General features: G+C 38.6%; 1 protein-coding gene and 1 pseudogene across 2 annotated transcripts in view; one reads left to right on the forward strand and one right to left on the reverse strand.

Annotated features, from left to right (window-relative positions):
• Nucleotides 1-90: 90 nt before the first annotated feature.
• The window catches only part of ERMP1 (endoplasmic reticulum metallopeptidase 1), a 59,817-nt gene continuing 33,736 nt past the window's right edge, over nucleotides 91-26,171 (reverse strand). The window contains exons 14-15 of one of the 2 annotated variants that reach the window (XM_032291075.1): nucleotides 2,853-3,016; nucleotides 91-2,731 (exon numbers count right to left, since the gene is read on the reverse strand). In XM_032291075.1, the coding sequence (XP_032146966.1) occupies nucleotides 2,567-2,731; nucleotides 2,853-3,016 (329 nt within the window). In that variant the 3' untranslated portion in view covers nucleotides 91-2,566. Of the gene's footprint in view, nucleotides 2,732-2,852; nucleotides 3,017-11,395; nucleotides 12,252-26,171 lie in introns of those variants that run through there. The other variant, XM_032291076.1, reaches the window with a different exon arrangement.
• On the forward strand, nucleotides 17,052-24,000 carry LOC116559696 (annotated as a pseudogene).

Genomic DNA, 26,171 nt, shown 5'->3' on the forward strand with positions numbered 1-26,171 from the left:
GGTCGTTTCTGTGGACATGGAATAACCCTTGAAAACAGGGGGATACATAAGAACACATATCTGTTTTTCTGTTAAAAAGATACCAACCAGTATATTAAAAAGTTTATTTCAGTAACATTGTAAGGCAACAATTAATTAATCCTCAGTAAGTCAGTAAACCAGTGATAATAAATTGATAAACACTCCTACAGCTTCCTGAGTCAGCAGGCTGGCTTGTGGCTCCCTCAGTAGTAATATCTTTAAGAATCCTATCATGCTTGTTTGTATATACTAAACTGTAGAAACAAACACTTCATTTGACAGTCATTCTTAGGTCAAACACAAGAACGAACTACTGTGAAATCATAATTCTTCACACATTTTCCCTGAATAAGCAGTACTGTACTACTAACATTTAAATTCTGCAGAAAATAATGCATTTGTTAGTGACTGTGTTCGAGCTTGAAAAGACTCTTTTAGAAATTAAATGATCAGATATTCTTTAAGAAAAAATTTAATCTCAGCATCTTCCAATGTGACAGACTGTGTGCTTAACAGAGCCATAAATACTTTCGATAATTACTTGACCATTTCTGGCATTAAAACAACCTCCCAGAATGTTACACAAGCCCTGAGACTAGTGTGAGCATCTTATTATTGACCTTGTACAATACCAAAGCTTCATAATGCTAAAGAAAACCAAAACAAAGACAATGGTTTACACAGGGAAATAACCCAAAGGCAAAAGGAAAACAGTGATTTATTACTGAAAAACAGTAAAGGCATCCTTTCCAAAGTGGATGTAAATCACAGGGAACACTAATTGTATCAGATTAAGCATGGGGATGCAAAATAGGCCTATATTTTAAATTCACTGAAAGATTATTACTTTTTCTCCACAACTGTGATTCTGTATAAGATATAAACCCTACAAACCTTATATGCTACCTGACAGATAAAAGTAGCAAGAGCCATACTCTTGAAGCACTTGAGACCGATTTCTACAAAGTCCAGAAAAAGCAATGACTCCAGTGTGCAGTGCTGATGCATGTGACAGCCCAACGTGTTATCATTCAGCTCTGGCTGCAGCCCTGCTATACATGGCCCCAGTTAGTTTTTAGGGAGTCACAGATTGGGCAGGCAAGGAGGAGCAGGATTTTAAAAGCACGTCATACACATTAGACAAGCAGCCTAAGGACGTTTTCCTCCTGCATTGCACACTTACTGTGCTCTTTCTATTCAAATAGATCCACAGGCCACCTTTCAAGAGCATTCCTCTCTCATTTCCTCCATCATCCAAGATAAATCTAGCTACCCCTCTTTGTTTTAACTGTGCCTTCCAACATTTTACATTTCCTAATGGTAAAATGAAAGCTTGCACAGTTTACCACTGATCTCATGAACCCCCTCACTGCTGGACCAAAAAGCCATGAGAGGTACTGCTATGATATACCTTACAAGCTACACGGCCATCTTCAAAATGAAAACCACCTTTAAGTCCTCATGCTGCCATTATGCAGGATCTGAACCACCTACAGGTACAGCGGTCTTACTCCAGTATAAGCCACAACCTCAAGTCTCAGGAAAGCCAGCCTGCTGGATAGTAAGTTACTGAGAAAATCTATTCAACTGGCTGGAAGACAAGAAGACATAAGATTATGCCATAAAGGATTAAGCTTGTATAACACAAGACTCGTATGAAACAAAAGAATAAATATTTATAAAATGCCCACTACTCCCAGCCTGCCTTCTACCCCAGAATAGCCCAGGTGGCAGGTCAGTGCTCTGAGGAAGTAAGTTAAGGTCACATAGTTGCACACACAATATTCAGAACCAAAAGAACCTACAAAAACGAGAGGGCTATGTGGCCAAATATTCTTGTTTTCAAATTGGTAAGATGGAGAGAGGTAACAGACATGTTTCAGAGGAAAACAGCATAGCAATGTATCTGAGTGTCCACTTGTCAGGACAGTGAGTCATCAGCTCAGCTTCGGGTCCAGGCCTCAGTATAGAGACACAAAGCACACTCGAGAGGCTGCCTGAAGAAACAGCTAAGCACAGGCTACGTCTTCAATAGTGCAATGCTTCTCCCCCAGCCCTATGGCAATCACTTCAGTGACCCACACAGAGTTATAGTCTCAAGGGGAATCATTACCCCAGTGAGTGATATTTCACCAACCATCCACTAATACGACAAATGGTCTTGGAGCTTAAATTGGAAACCACTTTTATCTCATTAACGATTGTCTGACAGTGTACTTCTTTCTTGATCCTAAAGGGGCGGCTATTGAAGTGGTTTGTTGGCTTTTGTCCTTAAGATCACATAAAATAACATGTGTGTAGTGGCAGTACCCACATGTGCTTACATGCCAGAAAATGCATTTTCAAGTGTCAACAGGCCATGCATCATTGTGCCACAGCTTAACCCTTATAGTGCTTAGCCCTGAAAAGTGTTAACCCAGAAAGCTCTTTGAACATATGCTCATTAAAATTCATTGACTTACGTTACAAACATCCACATAACATAGGGAGAAACCATGTCACATGGTGTATCCACTGGGCATGTACTTAGAGCTCATCCACAAGATTAAAACACAAAGAGGTCGTAGGTGCACACCCAGGCAGAGGGAAATGTCCAATCTGGAAACTTCTCCTTCAGAGCATCCAGCTGAGGGGATCTCTTGTCTTCCCCAGATAGATAGTGGGCAGCAATGGCCACAGTGACCATTCCTTCGGGATGTTCTTCAGAGACCTGCCAAAGAAAATCAATTAGTTCTTCAGTTCTTGGAAGCCAGAATACTGAACCCAAGGTTCTTGCTAAATACCACCTGGGAACCTAATCAATGGAACAAGCAATGCTGGGAAATGTGCACCTGCACTTCTATCCAGAACTGCCATGCAGAGGCCTTGAGTCCATGGGAGTAAAAGACAAAGTAGTCTCCTCCTTTACTTGTGACTGGGGTGCCATTGCCAAGAGACCACTGAGAGAGTGTTGACCCTTTGTGGGCTCGAACATAGAAGGACATATGGCTTGGTCCTATAAGGTAGAAGGAAGAAAGAACAGTTAGTCTTCTGAAAAGGATAAAATAACCCACAATCCAAACCAGATTTCATAAAGGTTCATGCCTGTATGACTCTAAGTATACTCACTATAAACCTAATGGAGGTTTACCAGTTTGAACACTCAGCGTGAATCAACAAGCTTAAATAATGAGGTAGTGCAGAAAAGACAGAGTCTAAATGAGAATGCCTTAGTTTTAAGTTGGTCCTGTCACTTAATTGCTGCATGGCATCAGGAATTAATCTAAATCACAATTTATTCATCTGTGAAACACATTTTTTTGAGGGGATTACCTTAGAAAAAGCATATGGAAGTGTTAGCAAAACTGCAAAGTGCTAACAACAGTACTGAATATGACTGTCATTATGAATGGAGTTTGTAATTTTCAGAGTTGATCATGTTAACGCCCTAAAATATGTTTTATTAGTTTGTCCCTTCAAGCTGGAAAATAACTGCTCAGTTCTGAAAATTTAGTTATCACTGGGGACTTCCAAGGAAACTGATGACAGTGGGAAACTAAAACTAAAACAGATAAAACTAAACCAAAACACACCCTCAGCCTAACTTGAAAATAGAGCATACCCACATTTGCAATAAACATAAATTTATAAATCTTGGGGAGCAATCTCACATACTTGTGCCCACCCTGCTAATGCTGCAAAGCTTTCTGGCAAATGCAGGCCAAGTAAGCCCACCCTAAATCTGAAAATACTACTATAGTGTCCAGTCAAAGGTTTACAGGGCAGGGACTTAAAAGTACACATTATTGAACTAACAGTCTTCAAAAGCAAAGCTCAGGGGGAAATAAACTGAAAAGGGAGAGGAATCATTTGGCACTTGGGTGGTGAAGGTGAAAAGAAGCAAAAGAAAATTCAGGGTCCTGTAAGAAAAATCAAAACAATAAAAAATCAAAATAATATATATTCATACAGGGTCCTGTATGAATATATATTATTCATACACACCAACTCAAGCTTACTAAAGAATCTGGACTTTACACTGGCAGAAAAAGAAGCCATTGCTAGAAATCACACAAACCAGCACAAAAATGAGGAAAGAAACAAATCCATACAGTTACTACCAAAAAAAAAAAAAAAAAAAAAAAATTCCCCTTGAAAAAAAAAAAAAAAAAAAACCACCAAGAAGCAGAAGAAAACGTTATGACTATACTCCAACTATAAATACATACACAAAAACATATGGGGATATTTAAAACTCCACCATGAATCAGAAATTCTTACTAGAAGGAAGAATTAAAAGAACTGTACTTAAAAACAAGTGGAGGAAAAAGGCAAAATTACCTTAGAAATGAAGAAAATTGGGTCAGGGGCAGTGGCTCAACGCCTGTAATCCCAGCAATTTAGTCGGGGCGGGTGGATCACTCGTGATGGGGAATTTGAGACCAGCCTGACCAACACGGAAAGACCCCGTCTCTACTAAAAATGCAAAATTAGACTCTTGAACCCAAGAGTCTCACTCTGTCGCCCAGGCTGGAGAGCAGTGGCACTATCTCGGCTCACTGCAACTTCTGTCTCCAGGGTTCAAGTGATTCTCCTGCCTCAGCCTCCCGAGTAGCTGGGATTGATTACAGGTGCATGCCACCAATCCCAGCTAATTCTTGTACTGCGGTTTCACCATGTTGGTCAGGCTGGTCTGGAGCTCCTAACCTCATGATCCACCCACCTCAGCTCCAAAAGTGCTGGGATACAAACGTGAGCCACCATGCCCAGCCTTTTTTTTTGGTAGAGATGGGGTCTCCCCATATTGCCCAGGCTGAGCTCCTGGCCTTAACCCATCCTCCTGCCTCAACCTCCCAAAGTGCTGAGATTACAAGAATGAGCCACACCAGACCTGGCAGAAATAACTTATTATAGTGAGGACTTTAATATATCCAAATGTATTACAAAAACAAATACTAAAGTGAAGGTGTAAGACAAATGTACAAATGTTACATGTTGTAACAAAAATTGGATGCAAAGTGGAAGAGGGAAAGAGGAAAGTAGAATAAGCTTGCTGTTGTACAGGCTAATTGATGGGAGTCAATACATTTTTTTTTTGAGAAAGAGTCTAGCTCTGTGGCCCAGGCTGGAGTGCAGTGGCACAATTACAGCTCACTGCAACCTCCCCCTCCAGGTTCAAGTAAAATAACAGAGGATTAAAACAAATATAAATATTCATAAATGCCAGAAAATAAATGTTTTACAGAGCACAGAAGATACATCATAGAAAAAAAGAATATAATAAAGCAATACATATAATTGTAAAATATTGTGACAGCTGAGGCCAAATATGTGAGTAATAAAAATCACATACTGCATGCTTCTTGAATACGGAGAGATTTAGAAAGGGTAAATAAAGGTATGAACAAATGTATTTCAGTCAAGTGGAAATTGTTTAAAAGACCTATCTTCTGAAAAAATAGAATTCAAGGCAAAAGCATTAAATATAAATGGGGCACTTTTTAATACTAAAAGTCACAATTGACAAGACAAAAATTTTGAGTACCTGTGCACCAGATAACATGGCAACTACTTTATAAAGAAAACAACAGAAGATGTATAGAAGATATAAACACACAAATAAGAGACTCCAATATTCCACTCAGTACAAGACACATCAATTGAGCAAAAAGTGATGATAGAGGATGCCTTAAACAAAATGACCAATGACGTAGATCATGTGGATACAGGTTGAGTATTTCTTATTTGAAATGCTTAAGACCAGAGGTGTTTCAGGTTTTGGAATACTTGAATTACCCTACAGGTATCATGCAGGCCTTTTTGGCATTTTAAACAGTATCTTGACACCACAGAACAGAGAATAAGCAAAAAAACAAAACTGTAATGCACCTAGGTCGGCTTCACATGAGGCATTATGGGAAACCTGCCACTGGCATATGCAGCCTACACACATACCATTTTATTACTCTTTACAGATATACATGCATGGAGAATCTGGGTGTGTGGGAAGGTATGTTACAAAGGAAACAGGCTGGAAAGGTTTTCTTTCCCCAGGGATGTGGAATCAACTGTGTTGTGCGCCTGTGTTTTACTATGACCTGTCATATGAGATCAGGTGTGGAATTTTCCTCTTTTTTAAGACATGCTTTCACTCTGTCACTGTGGCTGGAGTGCAGTGGTGCAATTATAGCTCACTGCAGTCTACAATGCCTAGGCTCAGGCAGTCCTCCCTCCTGAATAGCTTGGACTACAGGCATGAGCCACGATGCCTGGGTAATTTTTTAAGTTTTTGTAGAGGCAAGGTCTCACTATACTGCCCAGGGTGGTCCCAAACTCCTGGCCCCAAGTGATTCTTTGCTTTGGCCTCCCAAAACGTGAGCATTACAGGTATGAGCCACCAAGGCTGGCAGAACTGTCTTTTTGTGGCATCAAGTTGGTGCTCAAAAAGTTTTGGATTTCAGATTTTCAGATGAGGGATGCTCAACCTGTATATATCAAAACTTTATATACTGACAATACAAAATATACCTTCTCAAGTGAGCATCAAACACTTAGAAAATCAGGTACTAGAGGTCACACAAATATTGGAAAGTTGTATAAAATTATAAATAAATAACACTGATCACAATTCACTAAAACTGAATTGTTGAAATTATTAAAACAGCTTTCCTCTGGAAATTAAAAGGTCTTCTATTAAAGACTGTTCAGTGAAAGAGGAAGTACAAACAAATTACAGAATTTTTTAAAAACAGGAACTGTTAGATATATGCAAAACAGTAATAAGAGGAAAATTCATAACACTAAATTTTTGTGGGGGTTAGGTGCAACAGCTTATGCCTGTAATCCTAACATTTTGGGAGGCCAAGGCAGGAAGATCACTTGAGGGCAATACAGCAAGACGACATCTCTACATAAAACTTTTTTGAAAATTAGCCAGGTGGGGCCAGACATGGTAGCTCACACCTGTAATCCCAGCACTTTTGGGAGGCCGAGGTGGGCTGATCGCCTGAGGTCAGGAGTTAAAGAACAGCCTGACCGACATGGAGAAACCCTGTCTGTACTAAAAACACAAAATTAGCTAGGGGTGGTGGCACATGCCTGTAATCCCAGCTAGTCGGGAGGCTGAGGCAGGAGAGCTGCTGAAACCCAGGAGGTGGCGATTGCAGCGAGCCAAGATTGTGCCATTGCACTCCAGCCTGGACAAGAGTGAAACTCCATCTCAAAAAAAATAAAAGTAAAAACATAAAATAAAATAAAAAAATTAGCCAGGTGTGGTTGCATACACCTGTAGTCCCAGCCACTCCAGAGGCTGAGATAGGAGGATCACTTGGAGCCCATGAGTTTGATGCTGCAGTGAGCCATGACTGCACAACTGCACTCCAGCCTGAGTGACCAGGGAGATCCCAACTCAAAAATACCTATCTATTTTCAGTGAAATAAATTTTTGAAAATGACTTGGGTAAAAAAGAACAACAGAGTAACCAAAAGGAAGTACTAAAGATGAAATCAAAAATCAATGAAATACAGAACATAAACAGATCTAATTTTTAAAAACAGAAGTTTGTTGCTCCTGAATGACGACTGGATAAACAATGAAATGAGGGCAAAAATAAAGATGTTCTTTGAAACCAACAAGAATGAAGACACATCATACCAAAATCTCTGGGACACATTTAAAGAACTGTCTAGAGGGAAATTTACAGCAATAAATACCCACATGAGAATCGAGAAAAGATCTAAAATCAACACCCTATCATCAAAATTTAAAGAGCTAGAGGAGCAAGATCAAAAAAACTCAAAAGCTAGGAGACGACAAATAAAATCAGAGCAGAACTGAAGGAGACAGAGACACAAAAAAAACCCTTCAAAAAAAATCAGTCTAGGAGCTGGTTTGTTTGAAAAGATCAACAAAATAGACCACTAGCCAGACTAATAAAAGAGAGAGAATTAAATAGATGCAAAAAAAAAAAAAGATAAACGGGATATCACCACCAATTCCTCAGAAATACAAACTACCATCAGAGATTACTACAAACAACTCTATGCTCATAAACCAGTAAACCTGGAAGAAATGGATAAATTCCTGGACACTTACACCCTCCCAAGACTAAACCAGGAAGAAGCTGAATCCATGAATAGACCAATAACAAGGGCTGACATCGAGGCAGTAATTAATAGCCAACCAACTAAAAAAAGTCCAGGTCCAGACGGGTTTACAGCTGAATTCTACCAGACATACAAAGAGAAGCTGTTACCATTCCTTCTGAAACTATTCCAAACAATACAAAAAGAGGGAATCCTCCCTAAATCATTTTATGAGACCAACATCATCCTGATGCCAAAACCTGGCAGACACACAACTAAAAAAGAAAACTTCAGGCCAATATCCATGATGAACACTGACGCAAAAGTCTTCAACAAAATACTGGCAAACCAAATGTAACAACACATCAAAAAGCTTATCCATCACAATCAAGTAGGCTTCATCCCAGGGATGCCAGGCAGGTTCAACATAAGCAAATCTATAAACACAATCCATAACATAAACAGAACCAAAGACAAAAACCACATGATTATCTCAATAGATTCAGAGAATGCCTTCAACAAAATTCAACAGGCCTTTATGCTGAAAACTCTCAATAAACTAGGTATCAATGAAATGTATGGCAAAATAATAAGAGCTGTTTATGACAAACCTACAGCCACTATCATACTGAATGGGCAAAAACTGGAAGCATTCCCTTTGAAAACTGGCACTAGACAAGGGTGCCACCTTTCACCACTCCTATTCAATATAGTATTGGAAGTTCTAGCCACAGCAATCAGGCAAGAAAAAGAAATAAAGCATATTCAATTAGGAAAAGAGGAAGTCAAATTGTCTCTATTTGCAGATGACAAATTGTCTCTCTATTTATTTGGAAAACCCCATCGTCTCAGCCCCAAATCTCCTGAAACTGGTAAGCAACTTCAGCAAAGTCTCAGCATACAAAATCAATGTGCAGAAATCACAAGCATTCCTACACACCAATAACAGACAAATAGCCAAATGATGAGCAAACTCCCATACGCATTGCTACAAAAAGAATAAAATACCTAGGAATATAACTACCAAAGGATATAAAGGACCTCTTCAAGGAGAACTACAAACTACACTGCTCAAGGAAATAAGAGAGGACACAAACAAATGGAAAAACATTCCATGCTCATGGTTAGGAAGAATCAGTATCATGAAAATGGCCATACTGCTCAAAGTAATTTATAAATTCAACGCTATCCTCATCAAGCTACCATTGACCTTCTTGACAGAACTGGAAAAAACCACTTTAAACTTCATATGAAACCAAAGGAGAGCCCGCATAGCCAAGACAATCCTAAGGAAAAAGAACAAAGGTGGAAGCATCACACTACCTGACTTCAAACTATACTACAAGGTTACGGTAATCAAAACAGCATGGTACTGTTACCAAAACAGAGATATAGACCAATGGAACAGAACAGAGGCCTCAGAAGTAATGCCACACATCTACAACCATCTGATCTTCAACAAACCTGACAAAAACAAGCAATGAGGAAAGGATTCCCTATTTCATAAATGGTGCTGGGAAAACTGACTAGCCATATGCAGAAAGCGGAAACTGGATTCCTTCCTTACATCTTATACAAAAATTAACTCACGATGGATTAAAGATTTAAACATAAGACTTAAAACCATAAAACTAGAAGAAAACCTAGGCAATACCATTCAGGACATAGGCATGGGCAAGGACTTCATGAGTAAAACACCAAACACAATGGCAACAAAAGCCAAAACTGACAAATGGGATCTAATTAAACTTAAGAGTTTCTGCACAGCAAAAGAAACAATCATCAGAGTGAACTGGCAACCAACAGAATAGGAAAGAATTTTTGCAATCCACCCATCTGACAAAGGGCTAATATCCAGAATCTACAAAGAACTAAAGCAGATTTACAAGAAAAAAAAAAAAAAACCCATTCCAAAGTGGGCAAAAGATATGAACAGATGCTTTTCAAAAGAGGACATTTATGAGGCCAACAAACATATGAAAAAATGCTCATCATCACTGGTCATTAGAGAAATGCAAATCAAAACTACATTGAGATACCATCTCATGCCAATTAGAATGGTGATCATTAAAAAATCAAGAGACAACAGATGCTAGAGAAGATGTAAAGAAATAGGAATGCTTTTACACTGTTGGTGGGAGTGTACATTAGTTCAACCATTGTGGAAGACAGTGTGGCGATTTCTCAAGGACGTATAAATAGAAATTCCATTTGACCCAGCAATCCCATTACTGGGTATATACCCAAAGGATTATAAATCGTTCTGTTATAAAGACACATGCACACTATGTTCGTTGCAGCACTGTTTACAATAGCAAAAACCTGGAACCAACCCAAATGCCATCAATGATAGACTGGACAAAGAAAATATGGCACATATACACCATGGAATACTATGCAGCCGTAAAAAAGGATGAGTTCATGTCCTTTGTTGGGGACATGGATGAATATGGAAACCATCAGTCTCAGCAAACTGAGACAAGAACAGAAAACCAAACACCGTATGTTCTCACTTATAGGCAGTTGTTGAATAATGAGAATACATGGGCACAGGGAGGGGAATGTCACACAGTGGGGTCTGTTGGAGGGTGGGACAGCAGTGGGTGGGAAGGCTGGGGAAGGATGACATTGGGAGAAATGCCTGATGTAGGTGATGGGGAGATGGAGACAGCAAACCACCACGGCATGTGTGTACCTATGCAACAATCCTGCAAAATCTACACATGTACCCCAGAACTTAAAGTACAATTAAAAAAAAAAGAAAAACAGAAGTTTGCTTTTTTTCTAAATTAACAAAATAAGACGATCGCTAGCTAAATTAAGAAAGGATCGGCCGGGCGCAGTGGCTCAAGCCTGTAATCCCAGCACTTTGGGAGGCCGAGGCGGGTGGATCACGAGGTCAAGAGATCGAGACCATCCTGGTCAACACGGTGAAACCCCGTCTCTACTAAAAATACAAAACATTAGCTGGGCATAGTGGTGCGTGCCTGTAATCCCAGCTACTCAGGAGGCTGAGGCAGGAGAATTGCCTGAACCCAGGAGGCGGAGGTTGCGGTGAGCCGAGATCGCGCCATTGCACTCCAGCCTGGGTAACAAGAGTGAAACTCCGCCTCAAAAAAAAAAAAAAAAAAAAAAAGAAAGGAGCAGCAGGGAAGGAGAGCAGAACAGAGAAAATACAAATACACCAAAAGATAAATAAAAAGAAAAATAATCTAACCAGAAGAAATTTGTAAAATCATATGACTATTTTGCAGGCCTCTATACTAATAAATTTGAAAACCCAAAAGAAATCAGTACTTTTCTAGGAAAATATAGATTACCAAAACTGAGCACATTAAAGATATAAAGCTTAAAGAGACCACTGTCCCTAGAAAGATTAAGGAACTGCCCCACATAAAAGCACCAGGCCTTGATGGTGCTCACAGAGGAATTCAAGGCAACTTCCCAACCAAATAGCCCTAATGCTCCATAAACTGTTCAAAGGTATTGAAAATGAAGGAAAATTGTTTTTATAAATCAACTGCCTTCATACATACAAAAAATAACAGAGTACAAAGAAAAAAGCAGATCAGTATCATTCATGAATATTAATGCAAAATCTCCTAGTAACATCAGCAAACAAAAGCCAACATCACATTAAGAAAATAGGCCATAAAAAAGACACAATGAAGAAAATTCCTGATTGCCTTTATAGATGCTTAAAAGGCCTTTCTCAAAATTAAACACTCATTCTGATTTTTAAAATTCAACAAGATGACAACTGATGAATGCTTGCTGAAAACGATTTTTAAAAATGTGTACCTTAGTCCTAAGGCTAGGATCTTACATATGAGGAAAACACTAGAGACCTTTGCCACTAATATTAAAAACAAGACAGGGATGCCTACTATATCCTTAACTGTTCTACACTGTGCTAGAAGTATTAATCAATTGAACAATCAGAGGCATAAAAATTGGTAGAAAAGAAAACTATACTTGCAGATGATATGCAGTAGTCAATAAACCACACCTGAGATCTATTTTTGTATGGCCCTCAAGCTAGGAATAGTTTCTACATTTTTAATGGGTGGTAAACAAAAAAAAAAAAGAGAGAGAGGAAAAAAAATACAAAAGAATGTTACCAAGGCAAGGCCTAAATTATTTACTACCTGGCTCATATGGTTTGGCTGTGTGTTCCCACCCAAATCTCATTTTGAATTGTAACTCCCACAGTTCCCACATGTGGTGGGAAGAACACAGTGGGAGATGGTTTAATCTTGGGGGTAGGTCTTTCCCATGCTGTTCTTGTGATAGTGAATGAGTCTCACAAGATATGACAGTTTTAAAAATGGGAGTTTCCCTGCACAAGCGCTCTTTGCCTGCTGCCATCCATGTAAGACATGACTTGGCTCCTCCTTGCCTTTCACCTTCCACTATGATTGTGAGGCCTCCCCATCCATGTGGAACTGTAAGTCCAATAAACCTCTTTCTTCTGTAAATTGCCCAGTCTCAGTTATGTCTTTATCAGCAGCATGAAAACAGACTAGTACACTGGTCCTTTAAAGAAAAAGTTTGGGAATCCCTGGTATATTTGGAGACCCCTAGGATATCAATGGTTAAACGAACAAAAAATACAAGATTCAGTGAGGCAGTAGGATCTAAAATTGATATACAGAAATTGACTGCCTTCATAGATACAAAAAATAATCAGAGGATATAATGGTAGAGAAATGCCCTCAATTAGAAATAGCAACAAAATCTAGATAAGAAATATCTCTCAGAGTTTCACTCTGTTGCCCAGCCTGGAGTACTGTAGCACAATCATAGCTCACTGCAACCTCAAACTCCTAGGCCCAAGCGATTCTCCCACCTCAGCCTCCCAAGTAGCTGGGACTACAAGTGTGCACAAGCACACTATTTTTTTTTTTTTTTTTTTAGAGATGGGGTCTCACTATGTTGCCCAGGCTGGTCTCTAACTCCCAGGCTCAAGCAATCTGCCCACCTCAGCTTCCCAAAGTCCTGGACTATAGGAGGAAAAATCCCTGAAAGACATAAAAATAGATATGAACAAAGGAAAAGTCATTCCCAGATCATTGATAGGATGACTCAACATCGTTATCAGTTCTTCCGAAGGTAATTTATAAATTTATTATGATACTCCAAAAATACCAATAAGCAATAAGCTTTATATTGGAATTAGGTAAGTTATTACTGATGTTCACATGAAAAAGAAAACAGCAAGGAAGATACTGAAAAACAAAACCTACAAAGGAGCTTAGATCTTTCAATCATGAAAATACTATAAAGCTTCTAAATTAAAAGTATAGTAGCTGATACACAAATAGACCCACACATATACAGTTAAATGATTTCTGACCAGGGCACCAAAGTAATTCAATGGGAAAAGTCTTTTCAAATGATGCTAGGAAACCTGGATTTATAAAAGGCTTGACCCCTACACCTCACACCATACACAAAAATTAATTCAAGGTGGATTACAGGCCTAAACATAAAAGTTAAAGCTATAAAGCTTCTATGAGGAAACACAAGAATGTGTCTTTGTGACCACTAGGTAGGCAATGATTTTTTTTAGAGAGGACATAAAAAGCACTGATCCTCAGAGAAAACCATGATATACTGGACTTCAGACAAATTTAAAACTAAAAGACAACATTAAAAAAATGAATGGTAAGAAAATCTTCATGACATACATATCAGATGAAGAATTTTTATCTGGAATATACAAACCCTTACAAGTCAAGAAGAAATACAATTTTTTTTTTTTTTGAGACAGAGTCTTGCTGTCACCCAGCCTAGCATACAATGGCACAATGTCGGCTCACTGCAACCTCCACCTCCCGGGTTCAAGTGATTCTCCTGCCTCAGGCTCCCAAGTAGCTCCGATTACAGGTGCATGCCACCACACCCAGCTAATTTTTTATATTTTTGGTAGAGATGAGGTTTCACCATGTTGGCCAGGCTGGTCTTGAACTCCTGACCTCAAGGGATCTGCCCACCTCGGCTCTGCAAAGTGCTGGGATTACAGATGTGAGCCACCACGCCCTGCTCATGACATTTTTAAAAGGGAAGAGAGCTGGGTGCAGTGGTTCATGCCTGTAATTACAGCACTTTGGGAGGCAAAGGCAAGAGGACAGCATGAGCCCAGGAGTTTGAGACCAGCCTGGGCAACGTAGTGGGATCCTGTCTCTACAAAAAACTTCAAAAAATTATCAACATGGTGGTACACACCTGTGGTCCCAGTTACTTGGGGAGCCGAGGTGGAATGAGACCAAGAAGTCAAGGCTAAAGCTAGCCATGACTGCGACACTGTACTACAGCTTGGATGACAGAGGGAAAGACCCTTTCAAAAAAAAAAAAGGTCGAGGGGAAAGACATGAAGAAACAAAGCAAGATAAATGAATAGCCAATGAACACCTGAAAAAGTGTTCTACCCATTAATTATCAAAGAAATGCAAGAGATACTACTAAACCTCCATTAGAAATTATGAGATGAAAAACAACTACAGCAACTGGAAATAGCCCAAGTGTCCATCAGCAGGAGAATAAACCATGGTATCTTCATACAATAACTACTACTCAGCAACAGAAGGGAACAAAATGCTGATACTCTAAACAATATAGCTAAATCCCAAACACCTTCTGCTTAATAACCCAGAACACAACAATTATACCTTGGTCTCTGTAGGGAACTGGTTCCAGGACCACCCCTCCCCCCAGAAACCAAAATCTATGTATATTCAAGTCCTTTATACAAAAAGGCACAACATTTGTATATGACCTATGCATGTCCTCCCCTATATTTTAAATTGCCTCAATGTTACTTATAATACCTAACATAATGTAAATGCTATGTAAATAGTTGCTATGCCATATTGCTTTTTTATTTTTATTATTTGTTTGTTTGTTTTGAGACAGAGTCACCAAGTTGGCATGCAGTGGCACAATCTCAGCTCACTGCAACCTCTGCCTCCTGGGTTCAAGACATTCTCCTGCCTCAGCCTCTTGCGTAGCTGGTATTATAGGTGCCCACCACCACGCCCAGCTAATTTTTTGTATTTTTAGTAGAGATGGGGTTTCATCATGTTGGCCAAGCTGGTCTCGAACTCCTGACCTCAAGTGATCCACCCCCCTCAGCCTCCCAAAGTGCTGGGATTACAGGCGTGAGACACTGTGCCTGGGCTGTTGTACTGTTATTATCGGGGTTTTTAATGAATATTTTCAATCCACAGTTGGTGGAATCTCTGGATGTGGAATCCACAGATACAGAGAGCTGAATATACTGGATGATTCCATTTATATGAAATTCAAGAACAAGCCAAACTAATCTGTTAATGTACAAATCAGAGTGGTTGCTTCTGAAAGTCAGGGAGATTGACTAGAAATGTCATAAAGGAGCTTTGTAGGGTTATGGAAATGTTTTACATCTTCACAGAGATGAGGGTTACATGGGTATATGTCTACTTTTACCAAAACTAATTGAACTATATAAGATCTTTAAATTTCACTGTATGGAAATTAGGCCTTGAAAACAACAAAGTAGGCAAGGGAAAAGTGCTATTTGAAATACTTTTCACTCATTAATGTCCCAGACAACTTTCTACTAGTTGAGGAGTACTCAGAAAAAAAAGTACATAGTGAACAGTTGTAGGAACAGTTGAAGTTAGCTTCCAATATTAGCATTCTCCAGAGAAACCAGCAGGATGTGTGCAGAGACAAATAAGAGAGGGAGAATTTATTTTAAGGAACTGGTTTACATGATTGTGGAGGCTGGCAAGTTCAAAAAAATTTGCAGGATAGGCAGGCAAGCTGGAGACCCAGGAAAAAGTTGCAGTATGAGTCTGAAGGCAGCTGGCTGGCAGAATTCCCCATTCTCTCTCCGTAGGGAAGGTCAGTCTTTATCTTAAGGCCTTCACTGACAAGATGAGGCTCACTTACATTATGGAGGACAATCTGCTTTACTAGAAGTCCATTTACTTGCATGTTAATCTTACCCAGAAAATACTTTCACAGAAACATATAGGATAGCATTTGACCAAATATCTGGGTGCTTTGGTCTAGCCAAGTTGACACATAAAATAAGCATCATACTTCCCAAAATACATTAGAAAGGGAGAGACCATCCTGGTCTGTTCACTTTTTAAAACACCTCACAAGCAAGCAAACTCTATCGCTTTTGAACATGAGAAATGCTGTATGTCTTGACATTTCTCCTCCTTCTTTCTCAAGCATCTGTCTCCCTACTAAGCCCAAGCGGACTGTTTTAAAACAATTGCTAAATTTAACAATTCAACACATCTTGAGTGCCCATCAAATGCCGGGGATTATACTGGATGCCAAGAATACAGAGATAAATGAAAATCCATTCATGTGTGCCTCCCTTGAATTCTAAAAGAAAACAAAGACATAAACTAAATAGTCGTGATACAAGTTGGTCAGTGCTACAACAGATATATACAAAGGGAGGAAAAAGTGGAAGGATGGCAATTGCTCATTTAGTTGGAAATGATGGGAGAAGAAGACCAAAGAAATCTTCATATTTTGCCAAGAAGAGGCAAGGGTAGGAGGTAGTACCAAGACAGTATCACTCATACCAGAAGTAAGAATGCATAAAGGACACAAATAAGGGTTGGATGTGGCTATGCAGCACAAGGGGAGTGCTGAAAAAAATCCTGAAATATACACAAAGTCCAGACTACTGAAGACCTAACATGCTTTGCCAAAGAATTTGAACTTACTCTCCAGGCATAGTAAATCTATTAAAAGTTTTCTTAATTAGGGAAGTGACATAATGAAATCTATGTTTCAAAGATACACTGGCAGCACCATAAAGAATATCCTAGGAAGAAGATTTACAGGCCGAACCATGAGTTGAGAAACTGGAAGAGCTAACTACTAGTTTTAAAGGTATAAAAGGGAATAATATATACCAAAAAAGATGAAATTACAATGCCAGACCAAACGCTATCATGGATCTATGTGACAATGAACCAATATTTGAAACTAAATGTTTTCCAGTAAATCTTAGAAACTGTAACCAGTCTCAACTTCTTTGAGAAACAATATAAGGCTCCTAAATTGCTGGTCAATTTAAGACCTAAACTTGACAGTAAGAAAAACCACATGCAACTTATTAAAAAGTTAAAGAAGTGAAGGATCAGGAAAAAAAGATGGTCATATGACTTACCTATTGTTTAAAAGGTCAACTTTATAGAATCCCAGGGAGGATGAACTGAGAATATTATAAGGTGTCTGCACTACCACAAAGCAGTACAGTGTTATTTGAAAGCAGACTTTGGATAAAGAGTCAAGACCCATCAGTGTGTTGTAATCAGGAGACCCATTTCACATGCAAAGACGCACACAGGCTCAAAATAAAGGAATGGGGGAAGATTTATCAAGCAAATGGAAAGCAAAAAAAAAGCAAGGGTTGCAATCCTAATCTCTGATAAAACAGACTTTAAACCAACAAAGACAAAGAAGGGCATTACATAATGGTAAAGGGATCAATGCAACAAGAAGAGCTAACTATCCTAAATATATATGCACCCAATACAGAAGCACCCAGATACATAAAGCAAGTTCTTAAAAGATCTACAGAGACTTAGACTCCCACACAATAATAGGGGGAGATTTTAACATCCCGCTGTCAATATTAGACAGATCAAACAAGACAAATAATTAACAAGGATATCCAGGAATTGAACTCAGATCTGGACCAAGCAGACCAAATAAACATCTACAGAACTCTCCACCCCAAATCCACAGAATGTACATTCTCCTCAGCGCCACATCACACTTATTCTAAAATCGACCACATAATTGGAAGTAAAACACTCCTCAGCAAATGCAAAAAAAAAAAAAAAAAGGAAATTATAGCAGTCTCTCAGACCACAGTGCAATCAAATTAGAATTCAGGATTAAGAAACTCACTCAAAACCACACAACTACATGGAAACTAAACAACTTGCTCCTGAATGACTACTGGATAAATAATGAAATGACAGCAAAAATAAAGATGTTATTTGAAACCAATGAGAATGAAGACACAACGTACCAGAATCTCTGGGACACATTTAAAGCAGTGTGTAGAGGGAAATTTATAGCACTAAATGCCCACAAGAGAAAGGAGAAAAGATCTAAAATCGACACCCTAACATCACAATTAAAAGAATTAGAGGAGCAGACCAGCCTGACCAACATGGAGAAACCCCATCTCTACTAATAATACAAAATTAGCCAGGCATGGTAGCACATGCCTGTAATCTCAGCTACTCAGGAGGCTGAGGCAGGAGAATCGCTCAAACCTGGGAAGTGGAGGCTGCAGTGAGCCGAGACGACACCATAGCACTCCAGCCTGGGCAACAAGAGTGAAACACCGTCTTAAAAAAAAAAAAAAAAAAGAAGTAGAGGAGCAACAACAAAACAACAAACAAATTCAAAACCAAGCAGAAGACAAGAAAGAACTAAAATCAGAGCAGAACTCAAGGAGATAGAGACACAAAAAACTCTTCAAAAAATCAATGAATCCAGGAGCTGGTTTTCTGAAAAGTTCAACAAAATAAATAGACCACTAGCCAGACGAATGAAGAAAAGAGAGAAGAATCAAATAGCTGCAATAAAAAATGATAAAGAAGATATCACCACCAATCCCAAAGAAATACAAACTACCATCAGAGAATACTATAAACATCTCTATGCAAATAAACCAGATAATCTAGAAAAAATGGATAAATTCCTGGACATTTACACCCTCCCAAGACTAAACCAGGAAGAAGCTGAATCCCTGAATAGACCAATAACAAGGTCTGAAGTCGAGGCAGCAATTAATAGCCTACCAACCAAAACACGTGGAGGACCAGAAGGGTTCACAACTGAATACAACCAGAGGAACAAAGAGGAGCTGGTACCATTCCTTCTGAAGCTATTCCAAACAATACAGAAAAAGGGAATCTCCCTAACTCATTTTATGAGACCAACATCATCCTGATGCCAAAACCTGGCAGAGACACACTAAAAAAGGAAATTTCAGGCCAAAATCCACAATGAACTTCGAAGCAAAAATCCTCAATACAATACTGGCAAACCAAATACAACAGCATATCAAAAAGCTTAACCATCACAATCAAGTCAGCTTCATCCCTGGGATGCAAGGCTGGTTTAACATACGCAAATCATTAAGTGTAATCCATCACATAAACAGAACCAAAGACAAAAACCACGTGATTAACTCAACAGAAACAGAAAAGGCCTTCAACAAAATTCAACAGCCCTTTATGCCAAAAGGTCTCAATAAACTAGGTATAGTTGAAAATGGATACCTTCGTTATACCTTATTCAAAAATTAACTCACGATGGATTAAAGATTTAATCATAAGACATAAAACCATAAAAACCCTTGAAGAAAACCTAGGCAATACCATTCAGGACACAGGCATGGGCAAGGACTTCATGAGTAAAACACCAAAAGCAATGGCAACAAAAGCCAAAATTGACAAATGGGACCTAATTAAACTAAAGAGATTCTGCACAGCAAAAGAAACTATCATTAGAGTGAACCAGCAACCAACAGAATGTGAAAAAACTTTGGTAAACTAGATATCTCAAAATAGTAAGAGCTGTTTATGACAAACCCACAGCCAATATCATACTGAATGGGCAAAAACTGGAAGCATTCCCTTTGAAAACTGGCAAAAGACAAGGATGTCTTCTCTCACCACTCCTATTCAACACAGTATTGGAAGTTCTGGCCACAGCAATAAGGCAAGAAAAAGAAATAAAGGATAGCCAATTAGGAAAAGAGGAAGTCAAATTGTCTCTATTTGCAGATGACATGACAGTATATTTAGAAGACCCGATCATCTCAGCCCAAAATTTCTTTAAGCTGATAAGCAACTTCAGCAAAGTCTCAGGATACAAATCAATGTGCAAAAATCACAAGCATTCGTATACAGCAGTAACAGACAAACAGAGACCCAAATCATGAGTCAACTCCCATTCACAATTGCTACAAAGAGAATAAAATACCTACGAATGCAACTAACAAGGGATGTGAAGAATGTCTTCAAGGAGAACTACAAACCACTGCTCAAGGAAATAAGAGAGGACACAAACAAATGGGAAAACATTCCATGCTCATGGTTAGGAGGAATCAATAACGTGAAAATGGCAATACTGTCCAAAATAATTTATATATTCAATGCTATCCCCATCAAGCTACCATTGACTTTCTTCACAGAATTGGGGGGAAAAAACACCTTAAATTCATATGAAACCAAAAAAGAGCCCGCATAGCCAAGACAATCCTAAGCAACAAAAACGAAAAAAAAAACAAACAAAACAAAAAACCAAAGCTGGAGGCATCACACTCCCTGATTTCAAACTATACTACAAGGCTACAGTAGTCAAAACAGCACAGTACTGGTACCAAAACAGAGATATAGACCAATGGAACAGAACAGAGGCCTCATAAGTAACACCACACATCTACAACCATCTGATCTTCAACAAAGCTTACAAAAACAAGCAATGGGGGAAGGATTCCCTATTTCATAAATGGTGCTGGGAAAACTGGCTAGCCATATGCAAAAAGCTGAAACTGGATCCCTTCCTTACATCTTACACAAAAAATTAACTCAGGATGGATTAAAGATTTAAACATAAGACCTAAAACTATAAAAACTCTAGAAGAAAACATAGGCAATACCATTCAGGACATAGGCATGGGCGAGGGCTTCATGAGTAACACACCAAAAGCAATGGCAACAAAAGCCAAAATTGACAAATGGGATCTAATTAAACTAAAGAGCTCCTGCACAGCAAAAGAAACAATCATTAGAGTGAACTGGCAACCAAAAAAATGTGAAAAAATTTGGTAATCTACCATCTGACAAAGGGCTAATATCCAGAATCTACAAAGAACTTAAACAAATTTACAAGAAAAAAACAACCAACCCCATCAAACAGTAGGTGAAGGATATGAACAGACACTTCTCAAAAGAAGATATTTATGCAGCCAACAAACATATGAAAAAAAGCTCATCACTGGTCATTAGATAAATGCAAATCAAAACCACAATGAGATACCATCTCATGCCAGTTAAAATGGCGATCATTAAAAAATCAAGAGACAAGGCCAGGCGCGGTGGCTCAAGCCTGTAATCCCAGCACTTTGGGAGGCCGAGGCGGGTGGATCACGAGGTCAAGAGATCGAGACCATCCTGGTCAACATGGTGAAACCCCGTCTCTACTAAAAATACAAAACATTAGCTGGGCATGGTGGCGTGTGCCTGTAATCCCAGCTACTCGGGAGGCTGAGGCAGAAGAATTGCCTGAACCCAGGAGGCGGAGGTTGCAGTGAGCCGAGATCGTGCCATTGCACTCCAGCCTGGGTAGCATGAGTGAAACTCCGTCTCAAAAAAAAAAAAAAAAAAAATCAAGAGACAACAGATGCTAAAGAAGATGTGAAGAAATAGGAATGCTTTTTACACTGTTAGTGGGAATGTAAATTAGTTCAACCACTGTGGAAGATAGTGTGGCGATTCCTCAAGGATTTAGAAATAGGAATTCCATTTGACCCAGCAATCCCATTACTGGGTATATACCCAAAGGATTATAAATCATTCTATTATAAAGACACATGCATATATATGTTTACTGCAGCACTATTCAAAACAGCAAAGATGTGGAACCAACCCAAATGCCATCAATGTTAGACTGGATAAAGAAAATGTAGCACATATACATCATGGAATGCTATGCAGCCATGAAAAAGAATGAGTTCATGTCCTTTGCAGAGTCATAGATGAAGCCGGAAACATCATTCTCAGCAACCTGACAAAAGAACAGAAAACCAAACACCACATGTTCTCACTCATAAGTGGGTGCTGAACAATGAGAACACATGGACACAGGGAGGGGCACATCACACACAGGGGCCTGTGGGGGGAGGGGTCTAGGGGAGGGTTAGCAGAGAGGTGGGGGGCTATGGGAGGGATAGCATTCGGTGAAATACCTAATGTAGATGACAGGGGGATAGATGCAGCAAAGTACCATGGCATGTGTATACCTATGTAACAAACCTGCACATTCTGCACATGTAATCCAGAATTTAAAGTATAATTTTTTAAAAAATGGTGAAAGTCAAAAAAAAAAGAAAAAAAAAGCTGACTTACTGTAAGCTCTGTAACAACCACTAAAGTAAGTATAATTGATATGTTAAGAATAGAAAAAAAGAGAACAATACACAATGCCCAATTAAAACCTGAGAAGACAAGTATAATACAGTCAGAAACTCAGATTTACATAACAAAAGAAAGCACACTAGAGAGGGAATAAAGTATAAAAACTCATTTTTCCTATTCTTAATTGATCTAACAGATAACGGTTTTTCAAAATAATAGCAACAATGTATGTAGTTATGTATACTTATATGTGTGTGCTGTGTGTACATACTGCACATGTGTATACACGCTTCTGTATAAGTGAGATAAATGCTAGCAATATTACAAGAGATATGAGGGAGAAATTAGGATTGTTTTGTTACTACAAGTTATTCATACTCCCTGTGATGCAGAATAGTATTATTTAAAAGTGAGCTTGCAGAGTTGTAAATGTGTATTGCAAACTACAGGGCAACCACTAAAAAAGGTTTTAAAAAAAGTAGTATAATAGACATGCTAAGAAAGGAGAGAAAACCAAATCATATAAAATGTCCAATTAAAACTACTAAAGGCAAAAAAGAGTGGAAGGCAAAAACAGGAACAAAGAACAAGGTCAACAAACAGAAAATAGTTAACAAATATAGTAGCTATTAATTCGACTATATTAATAATCACTTAGAATGTCAGTGTCTAAACATACAAATTAAAAGACAGAGCATCAGGCCTCGCCGTAGCCGCTACCAAGCCCAACGACACCACCTCTGAGAAGACAGCTAGGATGTCTTCACCAAAGGCTATTGATTTGGCTTAATAAAGCTTGATTTGAAAACAAAATCTGAGAATGGACTGGAATTGACAAGCTCAGGCTCAGCCAACACTGAGAACACCAAAGTGATGGGCAGTCTGAAAACCAAGTACAGATGGACTGAGTACAGCCTGACATTTACAGAGAAATGGTACACTGACAATACCCTAGGCACCGAGATTACCACGGAAGATGAGCTTGGATGTGGACTAAAGCTGACCTTCAATTCATCCTTTTCACCTAACACTGGGGGAAAAAAAAATGCTAAAATCAAGACAGGGGACAAGTGGGAGCACATTAACCTGGGCACGACATGGATTTCGACATTGCTGGCCCTTCCATCCGAGGTGCTCTGGTGCTGGGTTACGAGGGCTGACTGGCCAGCTATCAGATGTGTTTTGAGACTGCAAAGTCCTCAGTGACCCAGAGCAACTTTGCAGTTGGCTACAAGACTGAAGAATTGCAGCTTCACACTAATGTGAATGACGGGACAGAGTTTGGGAGCTCCATTTACCAGAAGGTGAACAAGAAGTTGGCAACCACTGTCAACCTCGCCTGGAGAACAGGCAACAGTAACGTGCTTCAGAATAGCAGCTAAGTATCAGACTGACCCTGACACCTGCTTCTTGGCTAAAGTGAACCACTCCAGCCTGATAGATTTAGGATACACTCAGACCCTAAAGCCAGCTATCAAACTGACACTGTCAGCTCTTCTAGATGGCAAGAACGTGAATGCTGGTGGCCACAAGCTTGGTCTAGGACTGGAATTTCAAGCATAAATGAATAATGTACAATTGTTTAATTTGGAACTATTTTGCAGCATAACTACCTTCAGAATTTAGTGTATCTTTTAATCTTGCACGTCTGGGATGCAAGTATTGCTAAATATGTTAGACTTTCAGGTTAAAGATGATTCAGCTTTAAGATGTTACCCTTTCAGAGGTACAGAAGAAACCCATTTCCAAAAAAACGTCCTTTCAGTGGTAGACTTGGAATAACTTGGTGGCCCCTTTGAGATGCCAGGTCTCTTTTTTATCTAGAAATGGCTGCAAGTGGAAGCTGATAATATGTAGGCACTTTGTAAATCCATATTGAGTAAATGAATGAAACTGTGATTTCCTGAAAATCGAACCTTGGTTTCCTAACCCTAACGATGAGAGGCTTGCTGCTTGATGTGTACAAACTCACCTGAATGGGACTTTTTTAGATAGATCTTCATGACCTGTTCCCACCCCAGTTCATCGTCACCTCTTTCACACCAGAAGGTCTGCAGGGTATGGTCACTGTTACTTTTGTGCTATTTTGGGGTGGAGAGGAGGGATGTGATGACGCCAATAATTCAGGACTTATTCTTTCTTGTGGTTTTTTGTTTTGTTTTGTTTTTTTGTTTGTTTGGTTTTGCCCTTGTACCAGAGTGTGAAATAGCTTCCAGGAGCTACAGCTATAAGCTTAGAAATGTCTGTGTGATTGTAATCACACAGTGACAACACTCAGCATCTAAACTGGACTTCTGTTTTATTCTCACCACTCAATTTGTTTTTTAGCAGTTAAATGGGTACATTTTAGAGTCTTCCATTTTGTGTGGAATTAGATCCTCTCCTTCAAATGCTGTAATTAACATCACTTTAAAAAAACTTGAATATTGAAACCTCAAAAAAAAAAAAAAAAAAAGACCGAGTGTCAGGGTGGATCAAAAAAGGAGACCCCACTATGTGTTGTCTACAGGAAACCCATTTTAACTATGAAGACACATAGATTAAGAGTCAACGGATGGAGAACATTACACCATGCTAACACTACTCAAAAGAAAGTGGGAGAGCTATATTAATTTTAGACAAAGAAGACTTTTAGAGCAAGGAAAATTAGCAGGGATAAAGAGGGTCAATACATAATGATAAAGGGTCAATTCTCTAAGAAGACATAACAATCTGTAACTTGTATGCACCTAACATGACATAACAATCTTTAATTTGTATGCACCTAACAACAAAGTATCAAAATAGTTGGCAAACTCATACAACTGAAGGAGAAAGACAAATTCACAATTACAGCCAGAGACTTCAACACCCCTCCAGCATTGAAAATTCCAAGAAGCAGATGTAAAAAACTAATTGAACTGAACAACATTATTAATTGATTGGATCTAAGTGCCATGCATAAAGCCTTCTTCCAATAACAGCAGTATGCACATTCTTTTCAAGCTTACATGGAACAATCAAGAGAAACCACATCCTCTATCATAAAGCGCACCTTAACAGATTAGAATAGAATTCATACAAAGTATGCTCTCAGACCACAATAAAATTAAACTAGAAATCAATTATCAGAAAAATAGCTGGAAAATCAAATTATTTGGAGATTAAAGAACACACTTCTACATAACAAATGGGTCACTAAAGAAGTCTCAAGAAAAAAACTTAAAATACTTGAAACTAAATTAAACTGAAAATTCAACTTAAAATTTGTGGCATGGAACATAAACAATACTTGGAAACTTATAGCAATGAATGCATATATTGGAAAAGATGATTTAAAATCAATAATCTAAGGTTCCACCTTAATAAACTAAAAGAGGAAGAACAAATTAAATCCAAAGTAAATAGAAGAAATAACAACTAGAACAACTCAATAGAGAAAATCAACTATACTCAAAAGCTAGTTCTTGGAAAAGATCAATAAAATTCATAAGCCTTCAGCCAGGCAGAGAAAAAAAAGAAAAGACGTAAATTACTAATATCAGAAATGAAAAGACAGGACATCACTATAGTTCCCATGAACATTAAAAAGATAATTAAGGAAGATTATAGACAAATTATATTCCTACAAATTTGATAACGTACATAAAATGAACCAATTCTTTAAAAGACACAATCTGCCAAAGTTCACACCATAAGAAACAGACAACCTGATCAGGCCTGTATCAAACAGTGAATCAACATTTAATAACCTTCCAACACAGAAAAAGAACTTACCAAGCCTACAGGGGTTCATGAGTGAATTCTACCAAACATTTAAGGAAGAAAATATACTAATTCTCTCCAATGCCTTTCAGAAGACAGAAGCAGAATGAATAGTTCTTTTACTTTTTTTTTTTTTTTTTTTTTTTTTTTTTTTTTTTTTTT

The sequence above is a fragment of the Sapajus apella genome, unplaced genomic scaffold (assembly GCF_009761245.1).
Source record: "Sapajus apella isolate SASKATOON/1434 unplaced genomic scaffold, GSC_monkey_1.0 scaffold24, whole genome shotgun sequence".
Lineage (NCBI taxonomy): Eukaryota > Metazoa > Chordata > Mammalia > Primates > Cebidae > Sapajus > Sapajus apella.